Source organism: Penicillium pulvis (genome assembly GCF_028828015.1).
Source record: "Penicillium pulvis strain IBT 33274 chromosome Unknown contig_10_segment0_segment0, whole genome shotgun sequence".
NCBI classification, from domain to species: Eukaryota; Fungi; Ascomycota; class Eurotiomycetes; order Eurotiales; family Aspergillaceae; genus Penicillium; species Penicillium pulvis.
In genome coordinates this window covers 1,338,286-1,362,936 of record NW_026643071.1, presented here as the reverse complement: position 1 = coordinate 1,362,936, position 24,651 = coordinate 1,338,286, and the positions used below count along the sequence as shown (strand labels likewise).

General features: G+C 48.3%; 8 protein-coding genes across 8 annotated transcripts; 3 read left to right on the top strand and 5 right to left on the bottom strand.

Moving 5' to 3' along the window:
* Nucleotides 1-7: 7 nt before the first annotated feature.
* Nucleotides 8-5,554, bottom strand: N7503_000546 (Urea carboxylase; the record flags this gene model as incomplete). Its single annotated transcript, XM_057060107.1, has 2 exons — nucleotides 8-133; nucleotides 185-5,554. The coding sequence occupies 2 exons, from the start codon at nucleotides 5,552-5,554 to the stop codon at nucleotides 8-10; spliced, it is 5,496 nt and encodes a 1,831-aa protein (XP_056927030.1).
* Nucleotides 5,555-6,275: 721 nt separating this feature from the next.
* On the bottom strand, nucleotides 6,276-6,706 carry N7503_000545 (saposin domain-containing protein; the record flags this gene model as incomplete). The annotated part of the gene is made up of 2 exons (XM_057060106.1): nucleotides 6,276-6,544; nucleotides 6,649-6,706. 2 exons carry the CDS (start codon nucleotides 6,704-6,706, stop codon nucleotides 6,276-6,278), a joined length of 327 nt encoding a protein of 108 aa, XP_056927029.1.
* Nucleotides 6,707-8,939: 2,233 nt separating this feature from the next.
* N7503_000544 (uncharacterized protein) lies at nucleotides 8,940-10,279 on the top strand (the record flags this gene model as incomplete). Its single annotated transcript, XM_057060105.1, has 2 exons — nucleotides 8,940-10,200; nucleotides 10,263-10,279. 2 exons carry the CDS (start codon nucleotides 8,940-8,942, stop codon nucleotides 10,277-10,279), a joined length of 1,278 nt encoding a protein of 425 aa, XP_056927028.1.
* A 1,130-nt stretch (nucleotides 10,280-11,409) lies between these two features.
* Nucleotides 11,410-15,817, top strand: N7503_000543 (uncharacterized protein; the record flags this gene model as incomplete). The annotated part of the gene is made up of 3 exons (XM_057060104.1): nucleotides 11,410-11,974; nucleotides 12,024-12,098; nucleotides 12,123-15,817. 3 exons carry the CDS (start codon nucleotides 11,410-11,412, stop codon nucleotides 15,815-15,817), a joined length of 4,335 nt encoding a protein of 1,444 aa, XP_056927027.1.
* Nucleotides 15,818-16,969: 1,152 nt separating this feature from the next.
* On the bottom strand, nucleotides 16,970-17,988 carry N7503_000542 (SDR family NAD(P)-dependent oxidoreductase; the record flags this gene model as incomplete). The annotated part of the gene is made up of 4 exons (XM_057060103.1): nucleotides 16,970-17,243; nucleotides 17,296-17,557; nucleotides 17,605-17,829; nucleotides 17,883-17,988. 4 exons carry the CDS (start codon nucleotides 17,986-17,988, stop codon nucleotides 16,970-16,972), a joined length of 867 nt encoding a protein of 288 aa, XP_056927026.1.
* Nucleotides 17,989-18,302: 314 nt separating this feature from the next.
* Nucleotides 18,303-19,884, top strand: N7503_000541 (acyl-CoA dehydrogenase family protein; the record flags this gene model as incomplete). Its single annotated transcript, XM_057060102.1, has 7 exons — nucleotides 18,303-18,482; nucleotides 18,529-18,634; nucleotides 18,684-18,709; nucleotides 18,758-18,935; nucleotides 18,994-19,227; nucleotides 19,287-19,376; nucleotides 19,430-19,884. The coding sequence occupies 7 exons, from the start codon at nucleotides 18,303-18,305 to the stop codon at nucleotides 19,882-19,884; spliced, it is 1,269 nt and encodes a 422-aa protein (XP_056927025.1).
* Nucleotides 19,885-20,347: 463 nt separating this feature from the next.
* Nucleotides 20,348-22,099, bottom strand: N7503_000540 (endonuclease III domain-containing protein; the record flags this gene model as incomplete). The annotated part of the gene is made up of 1 exon (XM_057060101.1): nucleotides 20,348-22,099. The coding sequence occupies one exon, from the start codon at nucleotides 22,097-22,099 to the stop codon at nucleotides 20,348-20,350; it is 1,752 nt and encodes a 583-aa protein (XP_056927024.1).
* Nucleotides 22,100-22,642: 543 nt separating this feature from the next.
* Nucleotides 22,643-24,501, bottom strand: N7503_000539 (amidophosphoribosyltransferase; the record flags this gene model as incomplete). The annotated part of the gene is made up of 3 exons (XM_057060100.1): nucleotides 22,643-23,832; nucleotides 23,898-24,350; nucleotides 24,417-24,501. The coding sequence occupies 3 exons, from the start codon at nucleotides 24,499-24,501 to the stop codon at nucleotides 22,643-22,645; spliced, it is 1,728 nt and encodes a 575-aa protein (XP_056927023.1).
* Nucleotides 24,502-24,651: the final 150 nt, after the last annotated feature.

Genomic DNA, 24,651 nt, shown 5'->3' with positions numbered 1-24,651 from the left:
ATAATACTTACTGAATAATAATAACATCGTCACTGGGCCCAAGAATGTCTCCCTCTTCCACCAGCACTCTCACACATTTCCCACTGACTGGTGCACAAATTTTGACCTCCATTTTATTGGACTCAATCCAGAACTAAAGATTGTGAGCTCGGTTCCCGGTAGTTCTGACATTTGTTGTACTCACCAGAGCGTCTCCTGCTTGAACATGGTCTCCCTCCTCGACAGTGCAACGGAAACATCGTCCAGGTAAAAGTGCCTTCACCCGCTCTCCATTCATGGATTCATAGCTTCCCTGTCCCAGACTTGGTCGCATTGCGATCGGATCGTATGGTTTGAGTAGATCGTCAAAGAATTTCGCTTCATGGACTGACTTTGATCGTTGCTCCCGCACAGCGGTGATATCCTCCTCGTTCTCTCCCAACCACTTTTCATATTCGTCGAGGTCGAGCTCAGTGTCAGAAATCTTGATGAGATCGCTAGAAGTTCCATTTGCTTCTGCTGCAGAAAGTTCTTCTTCGCTCACGGGGTAGAAACGAATCTGATCCAGAAGTGAAAATGTCCACGGGGACTTCTCGCCCAGTTCGGACTTGTGGAACTCATCCCAGATGGGAACCGTACGACCTACGAGCTGATACCCGCCAGGCGAGTCTGTCGCATAAATGCATAGGTATTGACCGGCAATACCGACAGCACCACGAGGAGTAAATGAACGGGACGGGTTGTACTTCGTTCCGAAGAGTCGATGACGGGGATCTAGTGGAATGGCACACGGAGACCCTTGGTACACATCACCAAGGCCCAATACGAGAAATGCGCCTTCATACAAACTGCTTTCCACCTGATCGGGACTTTCAAGTCCGTTCAGTTTCTGCAAGAACTCGATGTTGCTGGGCAGATACGGTGCCGACGAACGAATTGTCGATGTATAGCGGGCGATTGCTTTGCGGCTCCTCTCGTCATCGAAAACAAGAGGCATACGCACGATCCGTGAGGGTAGTCGAGATGGAAGCTCCGTTCCAAGCGAGACCTCGTGTGCGGTTAGCGCATCAAGGACTTGAGGTAATGAGAAATTCGCTTCTAAGCGAACATGCAGGCTTCGAACCCCCGAGGTGAGCTCCTCAACACCTAAAATTGGAGAGGATCGGTGTTTGTCAATGAAGCTCATCATGTGAAATGTCTGCCGCATCGTGAAATTATCTTCGGTGCCAAAATCAAGTAGCAAGGCTCGATCACCTGCCTGGCTGCATCGAATGAAGCGGCCAGCTTCGGAAATATCCTTTACTATCGCACTGGTTATGGCCACAGAGTTTGTCTGCTGGAGATATGTGTTTTTCAGTGGGCTCAGAGTAGCGATTGAGTGATCAAAATTTCTTGCAAGCGTCTTTGCATCATCAAGAGATATCGGGTGCAACCGAAGGTGATCGCCCGGTCGCATCTGACCAAATTTCCACATCTCGGCCTCCGCGATCGTGGCAAAGGCGACAAACCCACCCAGACTCGGCCCGTCTGCTGTCAAAACAACTGCTTCGTCACCTGTGAAACTCACATTTCCGATCGAATAAGGGCTATCGTGGATGTTGGAGGGATGCAAACCAGCATCACCACCGGTTTCCCTTGCCCATTCTGGACGGGGCCCGGTTAAACGGATGCCCAGACGGTTGCTATTATAGTGGACGGTCCATATTCCATTGAAAAGTTCTCCAAGCCCATCTTGTGTGAAATGAGTCGGACTACCGTGTGGCCCAGGAATCGCACCAACGACCCATTCTCGGTTCTCAATTGACGGCAGGACCATAAGTGGAGCCTTGAGCAACGGGAATTCCTTCTTGGTAGCAGGCGCCATTGGAAGGAGATCACCGATGCGAAGACTACGTCCATTGTGTCCTCCGAGATGGCCGATAGCAAATGTTGAACGGCTGCCTAGAACTTCCGGGACCTGGATGCCGCCTCGAATAGCGAGATAAACTCGAGAGCCGTTGGTGGCTGTCCCGATGGAAAGTTTCTGTCCGGCTCCAACACTTATAGCCATTCCGTGCTCCCTTTCCTCCTCGTCCAATGTGACAGGGGCATTGGCACCAACGACAGCCACGATAGTAGGGGAGTGGAAGAGCAGTGTCGGGCCCTGGAACGAGCACTCGAGTCCTGCAGCATGCTCATCATTGCCCACTATTTTGTTGGCGAGACGGAATGAGTAGGAATCCATTGGACCGGAGGGTGGCACGCCGATATGCCATAGACCTTGCCGGCCAGGGAAGTCCTGTACAGCTGTGTCGGACCCACCATCGATAACTTCGACTACTTGAGCCTCGTATGGGAAGCTATTGAGCGACCCTGTCGTAAAGGCTCCGGAATGGAACGCGTCCCAAGCAATTATTTGCTGCAGGTATCTCATGTTTGTTTCCACGCCTGTGATTGTTGTCTTTGTCAGAGCTTCTGAGAGCTTTCGAAGAGCTGCAGAACGGTCATCACCGTGTGCGATTATCTTTGCAATCATTGGATCAAAAGATGACGATAACTCCTGGCCCGAACTGACCCAAGTGTCAACGCGGACACCGGATGGAAACTCCACGTTCAAGAGCGTTCCAGGGGAAGGTCGAAATTCTTGAAGAGGACTTTCGGCATAGACACGAACTTCAACTGCTGCACCGGAGACAGGAATCTCGTTTACTTGCTGTGGGAAAAGAGTTGTACAATCATCCATGGCAATGCGCATCATACACTCAACAAGGTCAAGACCCGTCACAGCCTCAGTCACCGGATGCTCGACCTGCAGACGCGTGTTCATCTCCAGAAAGTAGAACTTCTCGGTATCGATGTCGAAGATAAATTCAACGGTACCAACATTGCGGTATTGCAAGGAAGCTACCAGGGCAGCGGCAGCGCGGCGCATATCCGCTCGTACTTCGACTGGAACAAATCCAGCAGGAGATTCTTCTACCACTTTCTGGTTTCGACGCTGTAGCGAACAGTCCCGCTCACCAGCACAAATAACTCGACCAGCCCCATCACCCAGTATTTGGACCTCGATGTGTCGGGCCCGATCAATGAAGTGCTCGATGAAAACCCCATCATCTCCAAAATTGGCCTGTCCTAATAGACGAACACCATCAAATGCCTCTCGGAGTGCATCAATGTCCGCACATCTCTGGAGGCCGATTCCACCTCCACCAGCGGTGCTTTTAACCATCACTGGATAACCGATTCTCTCTGCTTCTGCCAGTGCATCTTCTAGGCTGATGACCAGACCTTTGCTTCCGGGAACAATAGGAATTCCGGCCGTAAGAGCGATTTCACGAGCACGGTGCTTCAAGCCCAAATCACTCATCTGCTGTGGAGTTGGTCCAACCCACACCAGACCTGCAGCTTCAACGGCGGTAGCAAAGTCGGCATTCTCTGAAAGGAACCCATATCCGGGAATGACAGCATCGGCATTGGCTTTCATGGCTAAGTTCAGGATCTGCTTGCTGTTCAAATAAGTGTGAGATACCGTGTTTCCAACCAGCGGAAGTGCAGCATCGGCTTCGGTGACATGTGGCGCGCGTGCATCGGCACTTGAATAAATAGCAACGGACATAATTCCCATCGCACGAAGAGTTTGAATGATGCGCAGTGCAATTTCCCCGCGGTTTGCCACTAAGACAGTTCTGATCCGCTTCTCACCAAGACTCGTTGCAGGCGTAGCAGATGCAGCCCGAGATGATTCGTTGGTAGAAGTGTTGAGCGACTGGCTGTAACCTCGCCATCCACCAAAGCTAGTGACATCCTCTGCATTCTCGAGACCGATTGGCTCACAGATAAACCCGTGAACCCATTGGCCGTCTTTCAACTCAATCGAACCGATGCCCAAGGGTGCTGTAACAGTACCGAGAAAGCTGCCCATTTTGTTGGCCGGCATGTTCCAAACCTCCACTTCGATGGACTCTCCACAATCAGCAACCCTTTTTAGCCCAGGTTTGGATACTGCGTTTGAGTCCATTTTTTGCAGTGCGAATAGCTGATAACACGGCGCTGTGGTCGTAGCAGTGATCAAGGTTGCGCCGCGCGAGACCAAGTCCTCGTTCAGAGGGAAGCCAGAAAGATGGGCACCGACTACCGCCAATTGCATAGCATCGGAGGCGACAGTGCGCTCAAAGCAAGCCTCTTGATGTTTCACACCCGTTGCTCCCAGCAAGCACGGTGTATCGGACATCCAGCGGCGAGCGAGATCCAACAATCGGGGCTCTTCCCACGCTTCTCCTATCAGTGTAATACCGAAAGGCAGACCGTCTTCTCTCCAACCAGCAGGAATTGCTAGGGCAGACCAGTCCATGAAATTCACGAAGTTTGTATACGTACCCAGCTGGCTGTTGGCCTTGACCGGCTCATCCTTGAGATCTTGCATCGAAGGGAAAGTAGGAGTCGTGGGCACCAGCAGCGCATCATATCGCCCGAAGATCTGCTCGATTTCACGGGACAGGTCTTTACGACGGTACTCGCATGTGAAAAGGTCTGTAGCAGAAAAGTTCTCAGCTTTCATGAGGATGTTCCGAACGACCGGGTCCATGGCCTCGGCTGGCATGGAGCGGATGAACTTGTCGATTGCAGCATATCGCTCGGCAACCCACGGGCCCTCGTAGAGGAAGCTGGCAAGAGAGAATAGGGGTGTGAAATCAACAGGCTCTAGCTTCCATCCAAGCGCTTCAGCCTTAGTCAATGCCATCTGGTATGCAGCAGCCTGCTCAGAACGGCCGAACCACTCAGGATGGGAACATATAGCTAATGTCGGCTGTGAAGGCAAGGCTCCTCGGGGAGACCTGTCAGTCGCACAGCGGGCACGATCTCTCGAGTACGCATCTTGAGCATCGTAGCCCTCTGACAGTTGCAGTACGAGTTCAGCATCATCGAGAGTCAAGGCGAAGATAGAAACACAATCAAGAGAACGGCACGCTGGTACCACGCCATGTGCACTCAAAGCGCCACGCGTGGGCTTGAGTCCGACAAGATTATTGAACCCTGCTGGGACCCGACCTGATCCTGCTGTATCTGTGCCAAGAGAGAACGGGACCAGGCCTTGAGCGACAACCACGCTACTCCCCGAGCTGCTGCCGCCACTGACTCGATTTGGATCGAAGGAATTGGCTACAGCCCCATACGGTGAACGCGTACCGACAAGTCCCGTGGCGAACTGGTCAAGGTTTGTTTTGCCAATGATAATTGCTCCTCGCGACTTCAACCTTTGCACAACTGTTGAGTCGGTAGTGACAGGCTCAGTCCCAAAAGACGGACATGCAGCCGTCGTGCAGAACCCGGCGGCGTCAATGTTATCCTTCGCAGCGAATGGCACGCCGAATAGTGGAAGATCTTTCCCCTGGGCTCGAAGCTCAGTGATATTCTCCCATTGTGTAATAAGTTGTTCCGGCGTGGCCAACGAGATCCACGCATTTGATGTATTCGGCTTTGCTCGCTCGAGCAAAGATAAAAGGTGCGTTGGCTCAGAAATAGTCTCTTGTAGTTCACGCCATTCGCGAATTGTCAGAGGCCGCTCTTCACTTCCGGTGAAAGTTTTTGAAGCCATGGACGTCCTATGAGATCTTGGCACCCTTATCAGTCAAAGTAAACAATCAAAACACAGGTGTACACTGACCAGCGATGAGGAGATATCGAGTGAAATGCAGTTCTGTGGACCTCGTCATGGATAAAGAGAGGTATATATCTTTCGAATAATTATCCATGTGTCTATTACTTGTCCGAAGTTGTCCGATATCGATATCTACGCACGTCATGGAAATTGCAAATGAGGATGAGCCGCGTTATCTGCCCCGGGCCAAGAAGGCCCACTAGATTGGCCGTCGCGCGCCGTCGCGCGCCGTCGCCGCGATCGATTTGCACTAGGTCACTGTACCCCACAAAATCAAATACCAACTAAACAGCTCAGGATTTCTTCTCCGGTCGCTGCCGCCGTATTGGTGCCAACATTGGTAGGCTTGGAAAATGGCAACGCATGACGACTACGTGGAAAGAGATACCTCGGTCGCCTCCTATTTCTGCTTATATGAACCTGTTCTGCACGTTGTTCAAATTTGTATTTTAAAAAGCTTTAGAATTTATGAATCCTTCGCAGTGTATGACTCGCAAGAATTGACACTGCTCAACTGCACCTTCATTCCCCATAAAGTAAAAGAAAATCAAGATGAGATGCGGTATCTCTTGGACGAATAAAAACCTCAAACATGCAGACACTGCTTTCGATGCGCCATTCATTTCACCATACTGCGCAGGCTACCATGTAGACAGTCCTAGACACACACGCCAAGCAATGCGCAAACACGCTCAGGGTCACCTTCTTCAACCAAAATGCTGACTAATTCGTTCGAGTATTGCTCAAGGAATGTATCGCACTCTGATTTGTCCGATTTAAACTTCGAACAGACATTTTCCAAAGTTGAGATGATGTCTTCCTCAGTGGCAGACTCGGGCAAGTCGTTGACAACCTGGCCATTTACTTTTTTGCAAAGGTCGCACTCTCGGTCTCGCCGAGATAAGATATTATCTGCGCCAGGAGTAGCTATGAATTGGAAAGAAAATACATGTTAGTATCTCTGAAATAGGAATGGATAGAAGGTAAATGTAGCAATACAGGAATAGGGTCAGAAGGGGCGGGACACTGACAAGATGTGGCTAGGACAACAGTCAAGGCGCTCAAGATAGTGGGAATGATGAACTTCATGGTGGTAATGGAGGGGACGGATGATTATGCCACGAAGCTAATATGAATTTGGGACTTAAAAAAGTACTTATAGTTCGCACATCTCATTTATAAAGTAGATAGCAAGCTGAATTCCTAAGGGGCTAATGACATCAATAAGCAGTGGAACGCGGCTAGTGCAACACAAGACATATTGATCGATCGGATCGGATCGAAAGAGGTGATCTTTACTGTGTTTAGGCCTACGGGTGATGTTCAGCTTCCACAAATATCCACTGAAGAATTTGAACTCAATAGCGCTTTGCCGATCACTAACATGCGGATCACTAGCGAAAAAAGAAAATCAAGACTCTACTAACATTCTGCATTGTCCCCCTTGCACCATCGCCGTCCAGGAACCTTTCTTTTCCAAAACGAGCTTGAGAAGCAGCGTGTTTGGGTCTACAGCTTCGTTTGTACACGTCAGGTTCTGTCCACTAGGCATCCATGTCCTTGTAATGCCAAGACCTAATAACTGAAACAGGGCTCAATCCCCACATCTATGGATCGTGAATTCATTCACCCTTCAGATATGGAGAACTATGTCATTCTCAGAACATCGGATAAAGTAGGAATTTTATTTTACATCTGTGGTCAACTTTTTTCGATTCTCAGATTCAAGGCCAAGAGTCAAATAAGAAAAAAAAAAAAAATTTCCCAAGGCTTACCCGGCAAAGTGAGAAATCGAGGCACTGGAAAGTTCGGTCCAGATCCTCCGAGATCCTCATTCTCTTCCATATTCCAATGCTGGCACAGTCGCTAAACCGGCTTTAGAGGCCATGTACCTTAGCCTGTTCCATTTTTACTGAACTGCTATGGGTGGAGTAAGACCCATGCTGAATCAATCATTATCTTATCTTAAGTTCCATGTGGCTCTCTTGATCACCCGTGGATTACACTGGTCTATCCGTGGAAGCAGCATGAGGAGAAAATAATCCCGCATATGATCTCTATTTGCTCCTTTTTCTCTCCATCTACCCAGCACAAACACGAAAAAGAGTCCGTGCACCAATAAGAAGTCTCCGTGGCGCAATTGGCTAGCGCGTCTGACTGTTAATCAGGAGGTTGGAAGTTCGAGCCTTCCCGGGGACGCTTTTTTGGTCTTTTTGTCGTTGGCATTGGATAAGGAAGAGTATCCTTCGCTCCATTATAGAACGTCGCACGTTCGAATCCTGCTGCTGTCACATATATGTACCCGTAAACCCACAACGTGGCTTGAACTAACTCTGAAACCTCTGCCTGTATAGAAGCCCGGTTCAGTCACCATCACCGTCCGATTTTATAAAAGCTGAGTGTGGGCAAGTACGTCCTTGAGTATATTCACCGAATATTATTACCACTCCAGATACTACCATATCCACGTAATCTACTTCAACTGATGAACATTTTTCTGCTTGTTTAGGCGACTGATACCAGATAATTTTTAATCGTTGTTAGTCTACTTCCTACATTTTGTGATGGATTGAATGAAGCTTTTCAGTAACTTCATCACTCATCGAGACAAATTCTACAGTGGCTCAATTTTTCATTTAAAAAACCTGGCAACACGGATTCAGTAGAAGGTGCAAAAAAGGGATGTAGTCAAGGTAGAGGTGTAGTGACTGTTAACACCCTGGACAGAAGAGCTCTGCTCCTGACAATTTGGGGAGCTTAGTGAGCTTACTTGCCTTTTCATCAGCACCTATTTTAAGGCACCCAAGCAACCTCTGCTCTGTACTTTCCAATTGTAGGCTGCTCCCCAATAAAGGTGTGTGTTGCTGTTAACTTTGCTATCACTTAGATCTCTACTCTCTTTGTTTTTCTCATCATAATCATTGCAATCTCTGCTTGATATCAATAACGATTTCCCCCATCCCCCTTTCTTTTTTCCCGTTCTGCCTTTGTGGAGGCTTGTATTATATAAATGCCGAGTGAGTCAACAACATGTGAGCCCACTAAATCGCTGCCTTGAAATTTGAACCTAAATAACATGGATGCTCATGAGTCAGCAAGCCCCGAGTTCCAGACAAGGCTTAGCATAAAGAGCTTAGGTTCGGATACATCGACTAGTACCTACCTGGCCCTCATTCATTTACACCCATATTACATTCCCTCATATCTTGCACTTTTGAACTTTTCAAGTTTTCGAATTTCCTCTCACTTCCTCCACATTCTACACCCTCTACAGTCTCTCAGAACAGTCTTGAATCCCACCGGTGACCACCACTTCGACGCAATGGCTACATGTCTGGCCCAACTTGGCACTTTTTCAGGACTGCCAATCGAAATCCGCTTGATGATATGGGAGTATCTCATCTCCGAGCACTTTTTTGCTCGATTTATTGGACTCCTTAAAAAGCGGCGAACACCCCACGCATTATCCATCTCATATTGCAGTCGGTACCTTTATGAAGAGATTTCAGATTTCATTTATAAAGACCTCGTGCAAGTGATCAAGATTGCAGGATGTCATGGTTTAAATGAGCTCAGTGTCGAAGTGTATTTCAAGAATCACAGTTATCGGAACGATCTGAAAGGATTTGACATGATACAAAGCTACCTGCACAACTCTCGTTATTGGAGAGTCACCGGAAAACCATTACAAGTCGAAATTCTTCCGCCATACCCAGAGGACCGGGGTATAATTGTGGGCCTCTGGCGAGATATCAATCAGTTCATTGATATCCTGCAAGATGCGCCTTATACCCCTTGCGTGAGGGTCGCCTTGGTCATGAAATGGCATGAAAACGGAGATCCTCTTCAAGTCACAGGTTACCATAAGCTTCCGCGGGCCGATTATGACATTGTATTATTGCCCTTCACCCGCCTATCGAGTTTCATGGTGCATGTTCCACCACCACTTCGTATTGCCTTGGAAAATGAGCCGAATCTCAAACACCGCTCCTTGCTACACAATCTTATAGAGAATCCTACATTCAGACAGTCTCACCACAAAGACATTGAAAAGTGGCTTACAGATACCCGAATATTCCTTGACACAAAGCTTGACTTTCTTTCCGGAGAGACCGCGGGAGTCCTTCGCTTTCAACGGTATCAGAATTGGTACGAGGACGGCGATAGCTGGAAATCAAGCTACGAGGAACAATTCCTGGCCGACCTTTCCGAAAACTGTGATATCGTCTTGAAATATGATCCTGGTCTCCGAAAGGCTCGTCATAGGAATCGTGTTCTACTACGCATACACCATAGGTTCCATGAAAACCATGAGGATACATTGAGAGTGCGAATTGATCCAAATGATATGAGTCCTCGCCTCTATAAGACCTGGGATTCCCAAGCTTGGCCCAAACGCTTTGACTCAGGGAAGATACCCGGGTTGCACCGCATTGAGTATAGATTTGATGGGAATGTTGAAAAGGAGCAACTTTGGCAAAAATATGCGAAGTTGTCAGGTTTCATTCCGAAACTACACTGGTGGGCTAAAGACGAAGCACCCTTGTCTAGAATACGTCGGGAGGATTATCTACCTATGGCTAGTGAGAAATACTCTCATGCCTGCCGTTCTTGCCATTGGTGCCAAATATTTGACTTTGCTCAGGCATGTCGGCTTTGTAGTGACCACAGGCTGCCTGACCAGCCTGCGGGCCCCAGTGGTAGTGATGCAGATGTGTCCAACTCCTCTTTCCTTTGGTTATTCTTCCTTTTCGCATTTGTCGTATTTATTTCCTAGCCTTCTATTATGTATCCTCTCGTTCATCGCCTATGACCTTAGCTATGAATGTATATCGAGCAACACAATTTATTGGGGTTCTCTTTGGCGCAAATTCTAGCCCCGGGAATCATTAGAGAACATTCTTGCATGTCGCTGACGGCCTTCATTGACTGGATAATCTTTGCTTTCTTCATCAATCTGTGCTCTACAGACAGTATATATGTATTCATGAAAGCCTGGCTTGGGATATTCTCGTAATCTCTAGGAGATCCCCAGGGCTACAGGCTTCGTCTGTTCGTCGCCTTGACAGTGTGATTGGGGAACCCCAAAACTCCATGAAAAAGAGAGGAAAATAGCACCCGAGATCAATTGAAACTAGGAACACATTTTCAGCACTGATACCATCAATGCGAATAGTGGCAAGTTTGTAACATGACTTCAACCACGGGATGGCTTGGACATCGAAATTAACCTCTGTAGTGGTGCGTTATGCAAATTGCTATTGGAGCAGGACAAGATCCATCGATTCATTTCAAGTGACTTTATCGGCTTGAATACTTTGGAATTAAAGATCAAAAGTTCCAGCCCTGCTCTATATGGCTTCATTGATCATGCTGGATCTGCATTATCTGATGGATTCAGCCTCATTTTCACTGCATGAGGGATCAAGCCGGAAAATTATCCATACTTGAACTCGGCAGCGGTATGTACTGAGCCTCGCCTATGAAAACGCAGCGATGGATGTCAACGTGTCGAGCCACGACACCGAAGGTGTTCGGGTCGTCGCTGGAGCTGCCAGTTGCATCTGCGGGGATACGATACGTTGCCCCGCAATGACGCTTCGCTTTGCGGCCCGAGCACCGCTAATGGAAGAGCTGAAATGGCCAGCGTACGAATCCTGCAAACCTCCCCGTTTGCATATTTCTACGAATAGGAGCTTTTATCGTTTCTGTGCATCATCTTTGGGAAGCCATCACGTTGATATGCGGCTTGTCTGTAAACGCCAACCAATTCTGCTACAACCCTCTGAACCATGGAACCGTTAAGCTTTGCGGTCGGCATCATAGGGCTTGCCGGTCTATTCAGTACTTGCTTAGACGTGCTGAACAGATTTGACTCCTGGCAAGACTTTGGAAGTGACTCGCGTAATCTATCTGCTCAATTCAAAGCCCATAAGTTACGCCTTGAAAACTGGGGACAGGCCGTGGGATTCAAAGATGGAGGAATATCGGATGTGCATGACAAGGCATTAGATGACCCGCGGGTAATGTCTACAGTCAAGGAGCTTCTTTCGGCTGTGAAAGATGTCTGTTGTTTTGGCGAAGAGCTATTTTCCCCATCTGAACTTACATCTGATAGGATGGCCAAAAGACATATGCTGTCCCGAAGTCACACTCGTCCGAATCTCATCAAGGAGTCCAAGGTTCACAAACTTAACTGGGCACTAAGAGATAAAGCAAAAAGAATTACCCAAGTTGAACAATTTGCATCCTTGGTCAACATTCTTTACAACTTGGTTCCGATTGGAAATGAGAAAGAGACACCCTTTCAGATTGGGTTATACAAAGCTAGCGGTGGCTCATTGATACATTCGAACGGTAAGTAGTACCATGTGCCCTTTTTGACTTATGCTAACATCCGATCTAGGTATTTTGTTTGATCGACAGGACTTGAACGCACAATTCAGGGGCATGATGATCAGGTTAGAAACTGAAATGGAAGGTACGTTTACCTGATTTCCTGAAGAGACTCCAGAAAAGTTAATAAAAATAGTTGAGGTCAAACGGGATATACATAAGTGGCTGCTGGGTGGACACTTGCCAAATGAAACCTATGCGCGCTCCACCGAAAGGAGAATCGAGGGGACATGTGATTGGATCCTAAGCACGCCTTGGTTTCTACACTGGTACTCCCACGATTTTCCAGTGGGCCATCCTAAGATCCTGTGGGTAAACGCCCCAGCCGGATTCGGAAAGTCTGTCCTATGCGCTAAAGTGGTTGATCATTTGGCCTTTAACCTCAAAGAGCCTGTCTCCCATTTCTTTTTTTCCACCGACGCTGAGAGAGAAGATCACTTTGTGGCTATCAGAACATGGCTTTCTCAGATGATGTCGCATCCGAGAATCTTTGCGATAATTCGTGATGTTTGGGCGCTTCAACAAGGAGTGAAGGCAACGCGCCACGAAATCATTGGCCTTTTGAGAGATATAGTGATAGCTGTCCCAGGATGCACTTTGATCCTGGATGGTCTGGATGAATGTAGTCGGATGGGCGATCGTCGGGACGACTCTATTGCGGGGTTCTTGGATACGATAGCACAAGTTACCGCTCAAACACGAACTCGTCTGTTGATCTTCAGCCGCGATGAGCCCGAGATCAGAGATTCCCTTTCCGCCATAGAGGATGTGTTGCTTATCCAGCAAAAGATTACGCCCAACCTCGTTCGGCCGGACATCGATATATACTCTCGGTCGGTCGTCCGAAGAAAATTGGCAAAGAAGACGGAAGCAATTCAAGAGGATATATCTCAGAAGCTTGCTGATCGTTGCAATGGGCAATTCCTCTGGATTAAGCTACAGGAGGGCGAGCTACGGAGCACAACCAATCAAAAGGCCCTACAAAGAATCATTAACGCCACTCCTGCAGGGCTCGAGGATGCATATGAGCGTAATTGGGTGAGAATATCGCGACTTTCTGATGAAAATCGGATGCGGGCTTTCCGCATACTTCGATGGGCAGCGTTTGCCCTGCGACCGTTGACGATAAGCGAGATGGCTGGAGCTCTGCTTGTGGGCGAGGAGGAGGATGAAGTCCTCGTTGATGACATACCAGATGAGATAGACGAAGACTACATTGGGTTTGAGATATTGAAAGATTGCAATTCTCTTCTGGAGATTCGAAGCCCCTACGCAGAATGCCTTGCTGGCATGAAGACGGTTCACCTTGCACATTTCTCAGTGAAAGAATATCTTCTGCTTCATATCCCAACTCGAAGTCGACTGCTACAACTCAATTCGACCTTAGGATCATCGAGCGAACTGGCAGAGAGCATTCAACTAGCCAAGATGTGTCTCCGATATTTGAACTGTGTAACGATTTGGGATTCGACGACCGAGCAATCTGAATTGTTTAGCTCTTTCCGAAACTACGCGGCTGAGTTATGGCAACAGCACTCTTCACTGCATGATGAAAAAGACGGTCAATTGACAGATCTCATTCGCCGTCTCTTTGATACAGAAAATCCAACCTGGTCTTACTGGAAGGAGTGGTTTGATTCGAATGACAAAGATGCCAAGAAAGATGACCGAAACCCTGAATTCACCTCATCAAGCCCTATGTGGTATGCAGCTTCCCTTGGAATAACCGATGTCGTGCAGGGCTTTATCAATTCTGGCCATGATGACATTGATCAAAGGGGAAACAGAGGACTCACTGCCTTGGCAGCAGCTTGCTCAAGAGGACATTTGGAAACCTCAAAGATATTACTCAATGCGGGAGCAGATATGGCAAGCACGACAATTCAAGGCTCATCGCCTTTATACCTAGCTGCAGTCAATGGTCATGTAGAAGTGGTTCAACTTCTGGTTGACGAGGGGGCAGACGTTAAAAAGTCTCAGCATATCAAAGGGTTCACACCACTCCATGCAGCCACTCATTCAGGACACAGGAAGATCGTTCAATTGCTCCTTGAAAATGGCGCAGAGCCCTCGACTGTGAATGCCAACGGAGGAACACCTTTGTACACTGCATCGGTGAAAGGCTACACGGGAATTGTATCTCTCCTCATCAAGGCAGAAGCGAATATCGATGCTGCAGTTAGCACCGGATACACACCATTGAATGCAGCTTTGTCTGAGGGCCACTTGGATATAGCCAAAACACTTCTCATCAATGGTGCGTGTATTCAAGGTTCAACTGAATTTGGATGGAGTTCGTTACACTTTGCGTCTAGAAACGGATCTCTCGACATAGTGAAGATATTGATTGATATGGGTGCCAACTTGAATTTAGATGAAAGCGGCAAGGAGACCCCACTCTTCATTGCTTGCTGCTATGGCCATTTTGATGTGGCTTTTTTGCTCATCAGCCATGGAGCTAATGTCAATATCAGGGATGAACTCGACAGAACCCCATTAGACTCCGCATCGCATAAAGGTCATGTTGATGTAGTCAAGCTTCTTCTTGAGCATGGTGCTAAAAAAGAAGCCACCGATAGTGATGGGTGGACCGCACTAATCAACGCTTCTGATCAAGGTCATCTTGAAGTTGTTCAGTTGCTGCTTGACAATGGTGCGGAGATGGAAGCGACTGACAACCAGGGGTGGACCGCACTATGTAGCGCCTCATATAGAGGTCATACCGAGATAGTTTCATTGCTTCTTGACAGGGGTGCCGAAATCGATGCCGCAGACAATCTTGGGTGGAGTGCATTACTGAACGCTTCGAATGGAGGTCACTACGAAGTTATTCAGTTGCTTCTTGATAATAGCGCTGACATCGAAGCTAAGACTAAGCATGGTTGGACTGCGCTTAATAATGCGTCATTTGAAGGTCGTCTCGACATAGTCAAGTTGCTCCTTGGACATGGTGCAGATACCAAGGCAGCTAATCGCTTGGGGCTCACTGCTCTGCATACGGCCGCGACCAAAGGTCACGTTGAAGTTGTTAGACTGCTTCTTGATAATGGTGCAGATACTGAGGCAGCTAATAGCTTTGGACACACTGCCCTGAGTGCGGCCGCGACCAAAGGTCACGTTGAAGTTGCTAGATTGCTCCTTGAACATGGTGCAGATCCTGAAGCGACCGGCAATGCTGGCCTCACCGCATTGTCCTATGCCTCTGAGAATGGTCACCTTGGAGTGGTTAGGCTGTTTTTCGAGGCATCAGCTACAACGATTCAAGCTTTGGACAAATGGGGTCGTACAATACTGTGGTATGCCGCTTCGAGAGGTCAAATAGCCATGGTTAACTTATGTCTTGCCAACAATGTCCCGGTGGACCTTGCAGATCATTGGGGCTCAACATGCCTGTTCGCAGCTGTGAGGAATGGATGTTTGGAAGTGGCCAAACAATTGATCACTGCCACAAGTCTCACAGTTCGGACTCGAGATGGCCTGGATCGTACGTTATTCTGGTGGGCCAAGAGGAGTGGGAGCATTGATGTTGTAGAGCTTCTGCTTCAACATGCCGAGAATACCAGCGTCAAGATCCCGGAGGAGGAATTGCAGATGGAGATTTCTTTTTGTGACTATGGAAAGGCGACTAGACGCTGTGACGTGTGCTTTCGCTATATTGGAAGCGGTGATTATTATCGCAAGTGCCAGGCATGCTTTGATTTTGATATTTGCCTGGAGTGCTTTGGGCTTGGTGCTCGATGTCTTGAACCCTCCCACGAGATGAACCTTAACGAACCAAATGGTCTTCCAGAGAAGAAAAATTAGCTCGGTGTGTTACGAAATCATGGCTTTTGTCATCACTGAAACATCTTCTATCACAAATGTCGCATTACTCTTGGTAACTTCGTGGTCTTTTCGAGATGGGCCCGCCTCCTATTCCCATCGGCGATATCGACCAATATATGATGTTTGGCATTAGAGTATGATACCTGAAAATGGCCCAACACGACCGTAGCTGAATTCCGCTTGTGAAAATTTGTATTGATAGCATTGTGACACCCAACGCTACCTAGCCGGTAGTCAATTGATGCCCTGTAGGTAACCTTGGAACCCCTAGCATTGTCTGCATTGTCTGATTTCTGAATAGCAATACCCGGCGAACACGTAGCTCTATATTGTATATCAATACACATGAAGACTTCATTGCATGTGATGGGACTGGGTTGATATAATAAGGGAGATTTACAGATTGAGGGAAAAACACCAATATTGGTTTAACATCACCTTTCGAAAGAGCTGCCGCAATATCGAATTATTGGAGGAACGGATAAATCTTTTAAATTCCCAAAAACCTCCAGGGGACTTTGAACAATAAAAGTCTCGAAGATAAATAGATAGATGGAAATATAGAGTGTATCCGATGTTGACTGGTATTCAGCGGATGTCACATTTGCAGGGACACAACAACGAGACCTTGGGAGAGAGACCGAAAAAAGTAAGAAGTACTCGTTACCTCAGAATAAGGTGCTAATGGCCTGTATAGCATAGACGTGGAGTGGTTTATGGGGCGCATTGGAAATCATATCTTAGGGTCCTGTTGTGTGTTGTTCCTTGCATTTCCTCGGAACAATAGCACCACGAGCCCGTTAGAATCCTTTGAAAATTTGATCATGTGTAATAAGAAGAACCTCAGAAAGACCACAAGAGCCCGGGCCTGTCCCAGTCGGGATTTGCCGGTGACTACTTGGTGCTATAATCGGCGACATATCCAGGGTGCTGAGAGACAGTTTGCTCTATTCAGGCTGCTCTGGGGCAGAATCGTATCTAAAATACAGGTCATGTGTTATGTATCTATTTTAGTGAGAGAAGGAAAATATTTGAGTTTAAGGTCCAAACATAAATGTGTTATTGGTTCTTTGCATTCTAACAGGACGCGTAGGAATTTCTGCGCTCTCGTCGCCAACCTTGGAATGTGTCTCACATAAAGCGCCCACCAGTACACTCAACGCATGTTCCACTAACATAAGAAGAAAGCGGACTAGCCAAGAAAAGCATAACTCTCGCAGCCTCATCCGCAGTCCCAGGCCGCGAAAGCGGAATATCGGAAACATCCCGCCACTTCTTAGCATTTATTGGAATACCAACCTTGATTTCTTGTCCATCAAGAGACAGTACTTTAGACTCAGTCGGGGGCTGCGTGATACGAGTATCAATCCACCCATAAGCAACGGCATTGGCACGAACATTGTATCTAAAAAGAGTAAGCATGTGATGTTTAATTCAGTCATTTGGAGTATAGATACCGGCCCCATTCAGCAGCGACAGTCTTGGTGAGGCCAACTATGCCTGCTTTTGCAGTAGCATAGTTGATCTGCCCCATTGCACCGTGTAGACCGGATGTTGATGAAACGTTGATGATGCACTTGGGCATATCGCGAACAGATGGGTCCATCCAGTGTGGCGATAAGGCACGAAGAAGACGGAATGGTGCGTAATTGTGGATTTTCAAGATCACGTCAAACTTTGCATCGTCCATCTTGTGTATTGCGCTATCGTGACAGAACCCTGTGGTTGTTAGCCATGAAAGAGGGGTCAGGTAAGATGATATTCACCTGCGTTGTTAATTAGGCAATTGATCTTGCCCCATTTTGATAAGACATCGGCCACTAATTTTGCTGGGAAGGTCTCATCCAGCATATTGCCCGGAAAGGCTTCAGCAATGCCTCCTAGATTTCGGATTTCTTGAACCACTTCTTGTGCCTTGTTGGAGTCAAGATCGTTGATTGCGACCTTAGCTCCCTTTTGAGCAAGAAGTATTGCGGCCGACCGACCAATGCCTTATTGTTTGATTAGTTCGATGGATCTTCATCGGTGCAGTGTTTTGCTTTACCTTGGGCAGCTCCAGTGATGATAATGACATGCCCGTCAACTCGAGTGGGATCTATATCCGAGCTCACGAGATGGTTCTGTATCTGGTTCAAGCGGTGGTTTGCCATGATTTGTTGAAGTCAAGTAAAATATCAAGAGCGAAAATTTAATCTTGCTCTTCTTCATCACCTTTTGTGAGTGTTTCATCATGTCAGCTTGTCAATTTGGCCTCGGGATCTACAAGTTCGGAATATTTCATGTTTGGAAAATTGCCGAACCGCCACTTAGGAAAATTAGATCATTCAACACAACTCGTTAATTCCGTATACGGAAAGGAAAAGTTTCCGTCTATTTTGTATCCATTTAAATAATCTCCGTACAAAAGTGGATATGAATCTGTACCACAAAATCAAATCAAATCACTATCAAACACAGCTTCAAAATGGCTTCGGCACTTACCTCTGACATCCCATCCGCGGACCCAGCATGGCACCGCCGCCATGACCACCCTTATTTCAAAGAAAGCCATCACAAGCTGCAACGCTTTGTTCGCGAATATGTGAATCGAGATATCGCGCCCAATGTCGAGGAATGGGAAAAGCAAGGATTTGTACCGGAAGCTGTTAGTCAAGCCGGCCCTCATCATTATTGATCTAACACACAACCAGGCATTCAAAAGACATGCATCGTTGGGCTTCTTAGCAGCCTCTGCATTCCCCCTTCCGAAGGACTATGTAAAGGGCTTGACATTGCCGGCCGGACTTAGTGTTGATGGTAAGTCCCCGTCTTGTGAACGAGAGGCACAGCTACTGACTTGACCCAGAGTGGGATGAATTCCATGATGCGGTGGTAAGTACTGCTTAAAATTACCAATCAAAAAAACTGATATATCTGTAGATCATCGACGAAATGGCCCGTTGCGCCTGTCTAGGAACGGTGTGGGGTATAAACGGCGGTGCGACGGTCGGAGGACCACCGATTGATCACTATGGTACCCCGATACAGAAGGAAAAATACCTAGCACCTCTCCTGAGAGGCGAACAAAGACATTGCCTTTGCGTCACGGAGCCTGCCGGTAAGAGTCTTAGCTTCTGTTGACTCATGTTGGAATTGAAATGGCTGACTTATCTCAGCCGGCTCTGATGTCGCTGGGTTGACCACCACTGCCAAGAAAACACCTGATGGGAAGCATTATGTCCTCAACGGAGAGAAGAAGTGGGTGACGCAGGGACAATGGGCCGATCACGGCTTGGTTGCTGCTCGAACAGGCCCAGCTAATGCCAAGGGCCTCTCGGTGTTTATCGTCCCACTGGCAAGCAAGGGAATTTCGCGAAGAAAGATTGAGAATTCCGGTGTCAGCTCAAGTGGTACTCTCATAGCCCAGAGGAAACTTAACCAAGTGACCCCTGTGATTAACTTTCGACAGGCTCGACTTTCATGGAGTTTGACGAGGTACTTGTGCCAGCTGAAAACCTACTCGGGCAAGAAAACCACGGATTCGAAATCATCATGTCAAGTAAGGACATCTTCCCATTCCATACTATTCATATTAACTCATTTCCTCCCTAGCCTTCGCTCACGAGCGCCTTTGGGTGGGCATAACCGCCCTGCGACTCGGCCGAATCGCATACGAAGACTCTTACCGCCACGCGTTGAAGCGCGAGACCTTCGGAAAGCCACTTTTCGAAAACCAGGTAATCCGGCAGAAATTCTCGCGTATGGCAAATCTGCTCGAGCCGACCCAAGCATTCATGGAGGAGTTGGTATATCGGTCGATCCGAATGCCGTCTCTGAATTTCTCGCCGCTGGCTGCGATGCTCAAGGTGCAAGCTGCTCATAATTTGGAGAAAATCTCCCGAGAGTCCCAGCAGGTATTTGGTGGACTTGGATACTCTCGTCAAGGACAAGGACAGCGTGTGGAGCAGATCAGTCGTGATGTCCGGGTTTTGGTGGTAAGTGGAGGTAGTGAAGAGATTCTGCTTGATATGATTGCCAAGCAGCAGCGGAAGCTGGCTCATCTATGATATGCATGTCTTTTTCATATTGCTGCAGGTGGCTGTGCTTCATTTGGAATCATATCTTTGATTACTCGATGTATATCTTCCTTTAAATGCATAATCAAACTTTAGGTATTTCCTGCACACCTTCCATCATGAAGCTTCGTCTACAACCCCAACGAGAAATACTAAACAAGTGGAGTAGAGGGTATCGAGGGGCTAATGCTTGTAGAAGAAGAGCGAAACAAGCCGGTGGTAAAAGGGCAAGGGGGTATCAAATTGTCTTGAAAACACATGAAAAGCAGGTAAAGCTACCGAACAGGTGACATCAGCGTCAAGCTGGACCACAGCAATATAAAAACAGTCACAAGCAAGAGAAGTTTCAAAAACACCTTTAAGCATAAGAACCATATCAACCAAACTCCTAAGCGCCTCCACGGTATTAGCAAATTGAGTACGCCGTGGCAAACCAACAGTCACACCCACAAACTCAGTCAGACACATCATCAAGCACCGTATCCGAGATATCCGAAAGCTCGACATCCTCAGTCTCGTCCTCCTCAGCAGGTGTCTGCAAATCTGCTGTCTTGGTCCTTTTTGCAGGACGAGCAGAACTTGCAGGAGGCTTCTTCCGCTTCTTGGCTGCAGTCTTTGCCTTGCTTTTCTTCGCAACCTTGGTAAGAGCACCTCCCTTGCGTGGGCCGGTCCGTTTCACTAAGTGGTCAATCACACATCCATCGTCCCAACCTGCAGATCCCTGGCCGGTAATGGCACGGCAACGAGGGCAGTCCTTTCCATGACGAATGAAAAGTTGGTGTAATGAGTACTTTAGGTGATCGGGGATTCGAGCTTCCAGGTGGTTGAATGCGGTGACTTCGTTGACTCCTGTAGGTGGGATCCAGCCAAGCCATTTGGTGAGCCGAAAGATGTGGGTGTCGACTGCGAAGCAGGGGCGCTGTAGGCAGAAGAGGACGACACAGGCTGCGGTCTTGGGACCGATTCCGGGGTATTTGGTCAGTTCAATCATGGCATCTTCTGTGGATAGGCTGTGGATGTGGTTGAGAGATAGGCGGTTCTGGTCAGCGCAGGCGAGATCAAATTCCGTGGGCATCTTGGATACTTCATTGGGTGATGCGGCAGATTTAGCAACTTTGGACTCTTTACCCGCTTCTAAAATCTCGTCGGATGCCTTGGGTAAGTCGCCGGTCAGAGTAGTAGAACCGTCTGCAGTTGTAATAAGGGCCTTGGAGTCTTCGTTGGTTGGGGCAGTAGAGCCATTTGCAGCCGTGAGGACACCGAGGCGTTGCTGGCTTTCCTCATACACAAGGTCGAGGACTTCCTTCAAGCGCTTGCTCTTGACAGTAGCCAGTCCACCACTCTTGATAGCATTGAAAACATCGGCCATTGAGGCTCGGCGAACGGCATCCCAGTCGACACTTCCTTTGCCGATTCCTTCATTAAGAATACCGAAGCGCTGCACAAGACCGTTGAATGCTCTGCTGGAGTTGCTGGATGTAGTAGCCCCGCTGAGAAGAGTCCGAATAAGAGCATCCAATACAGATGGGACTTCGCCACAGCCAGTGACAGTGAGAGATGGCGCAGGAATGACTTTGGGAGCAATGACCTCTCCATGGATAGAAGAGAGAAGTTTGTTCACAACTTCACATTCCTCGGTAGTCGGTTGAGCCCAAGATGGGAACGGTGTAACACCTGGAGTAGGACGATATCGAATCTTCTTACTCTCAGCTTTCTTGGGGGGGTGAGAAGCCAGGTTGACTTCAATCTCATTTTCCAACTTAGTCACAGAAGCCTGAAGTTCAGAAGCAGCCTTGTCGACAGCTGCATCACCGCGAAGTTGGTTTTCTTTGTTCAGACCATTAGGCGTAGTTTTAGGCAAAGGGACTGAGTCGGGACCCATGTTGTGCGGGAGTTCTTCATCAGCAACTTGCTTGAGCACCGCCTTCTGGGCCTTTCTCTGGGCCCTGGCCTTCCTCGCCGATGCCGCCTTGGCGGTCTTCATTGTTGCTGTCTGCTTCGCCTGGGCCAATGAATTTCGGGCTGTGACCTTTGACTTTGCGCGGGAATTGGTCTTCTTGGCGGCATTCTTCTTCCCTTTCACGGTCTTTGTCTTGGTAGGGGTTTGGGTAGTCACTGGACCAGTAGCGGGAGAGGTGACGGATTGTGGTGTAGTTGGTGCTGCTGCAGCCCGAGCAGCAGCACGAGTGAGAGGAGCATCAGCCATGGTGTAAGACTGTTGTGAAAAACTGGGGTTTCACGGGGAAAAAAGAGTTGGGGAAATCTTGAGAAGTAGAGTCGGTGGGTATGACGTCAGAGGTCTGATACTGGCCGAGGGCGCGAGAATTCCTTCTTCCAAACACTGGTTAATCAGATTTTGGATGAATTGGCGCGAGGTTTGAGATGAGAGTTTCAATCATAAGAGTAATCCTAAGTTGAAGAGTGATGTGGTAAGAAAGGTGGAAAGGAAGTGAAGGGACAATTATATTTATACCAGTTGGTACGTGACACTTGGAGTAAATGAAATATGGATATTTTCTATTCAGTAAGGTATCTCTTCCCATGTGCGAACAGTCGAGATCACAGGAAATAATCCGACACGAGTATATGGGTCACTTCAGATAACATGCGTTTTCACATCACACATCACTTTTCTCATCAAAAGGGAATCATTCCCGGTCTAAGGTATGCCGCCCGATACATAACTCCAAAGACTCCGAATGCAAATCAAACCCGAGTGGCTCTAATAAAATATTGAAAATGGTCATAATTATGGGTGGTCAGCCATGTTGTGGATGCTGATGTCCATGCGGTCGTCCACCTTGGGGTTGGATCGCTCCTCATGGGAGGGCTTGGTGCGGGTTTGTTGCACATCATCCTCGGCAGGGATGATCTTGCCATTAGTGTCAACTGCGACTCCCTTGGTGGCAATCTGGTAATCAGTGGTGCTGGCAAAGCCGTGAGCAACGGCCTCCTTGGCCTTGTCCAGAGCCTTGTTCTTGCGGCCTTCACCGCGGACCTCCTCTAGGTGATCGAAGTAGCCCTCACCCACAGGGGTGACGTAACTACCGCAGAAAACACCAACTTCGAAGTTGACAGGTTCTGTTTGGCCGTTCTCGATGGCGATCTCGGCACAGGCGCCCTTGAGATCGTCCAGAGTTTGGAACACAACGCTCTCAGCGCCGATGTGGCGGGCGATGGCTGCGGTATCACGGTTGTGAGCAACCAGCTCCTGCGGAGAAGCCAAATCGATACCGTAGATGTGGGGGTGTGTGATCTCAGGAGCACAACTGGCCAGGTAGACCTTCTTAGCTCCAGCCTCACGAGCCATGCTGACAATCTCGCGACTGGTGGTACCACGGACAATGCTGTCATCAACAAGCAGGACATTGCGGTCTTTGAACTCAGCCTTCATAGCATTGAGCTTGCGGCGGACACCCTTCTGGCGAGTCTTCTGCTCAGGCATAATGAACGTGCGGAACACATAACGGTTTTTCACGAAACCATGGCAGTAGGGCTTATTCAAGTATTGAGCAACATGGCTGGCGGAAGTAGTTGAGGTCTCAGGAATGGGAATAACCACGTCAATATCCTTGACGACCTCGGGTCCGAGAACCTTCAGAATACGGGCACCAAGACGGTCACCCATGCGCTGACGGCTGCGGTACACACTGATTCCATCCATAACGGAGTCTGGCCGAGCAAAGTAGACATACTCGAAAATATCAGGGGCGTAGTCCCGCTTGGGGGCCACTTGCTGGAAGACCGGCTCGCAACCCTTCTCCAGGATAACAGCCTCACCGGGCTGAATGTCACGGTGGTTGTTGAAACCAAGCTGGTCCAGAGCAACGGACTCAGATGCCATCATGTAATCAGTGCCTTCGCCATCCAGGGATTGACGAGAGCCAAGAATCAGGGGACGGATACCGTAGGAGTCACGGAAACCGATGAGTCCAAAGCCTAGAACAAAGATGTCAGCGGATTGCTCGGATGTACTGGAATTAGTGACGAAGATAAAGACTTACCAGCAAGCAGAGCAGTGCAGGCCCAGCCACCCTCACAGCGCTCATAGACACGGCTTAAACTGGCAAAGAGATCCTCTTTGTTCACGCGGGCCTTCTTGGTCTCGCTCAGCTCATCAGCGAAGATGTTGAGCATAAGTTCACTGTCACTATCAGTGTTGATATGACGGTGTGCCTCCAGGTCCAGGTGCTTCTTAAGTGCGGGCGCATTAATCAGGTTTCCGTTGTGCGCAAAGCAGATACCATAAGGACTGTTCACATAGAAGGGCTGTGCCTCGGCATTGGCACTGCTACCAGCCGTAGGGTAACGCAGGTGAGCGATACCCATTGAACCAGGAAGGTTGGCAATCTTGGCACCATCATGGAAAACCTTAGCAGCCATACCGTTGGCCTTCAGCTGGTAGATTCGGCCACCAGAGGCGCAGGTCGCAATACCAGCAGCATCCTGACCACGATCTGTGTTACACAGCAGACTTTAGCCTTTGCTCCCTTGTCTTCATTGCATAGGTCGCAGGCACTCACGTTGGAGGAGATACAGGGCCTCGTGAAGGTCGACCGCAGCAGCGGCGGAGGGGTTTGCCAGGATCAAAGCGATAATTCCACACATGATGACGATGAGGAGGTTTCCTAAGCACCCGGTCGGGAACAGATTAGCACATGTCCTTGTTCACACTTGTGGCAAAAAATGCATCGCGGGGTTATTTCTCAAATCAGTTCGGATGTTTCTCCGCAAAAATAGCTAGGAAGTCTAACATCT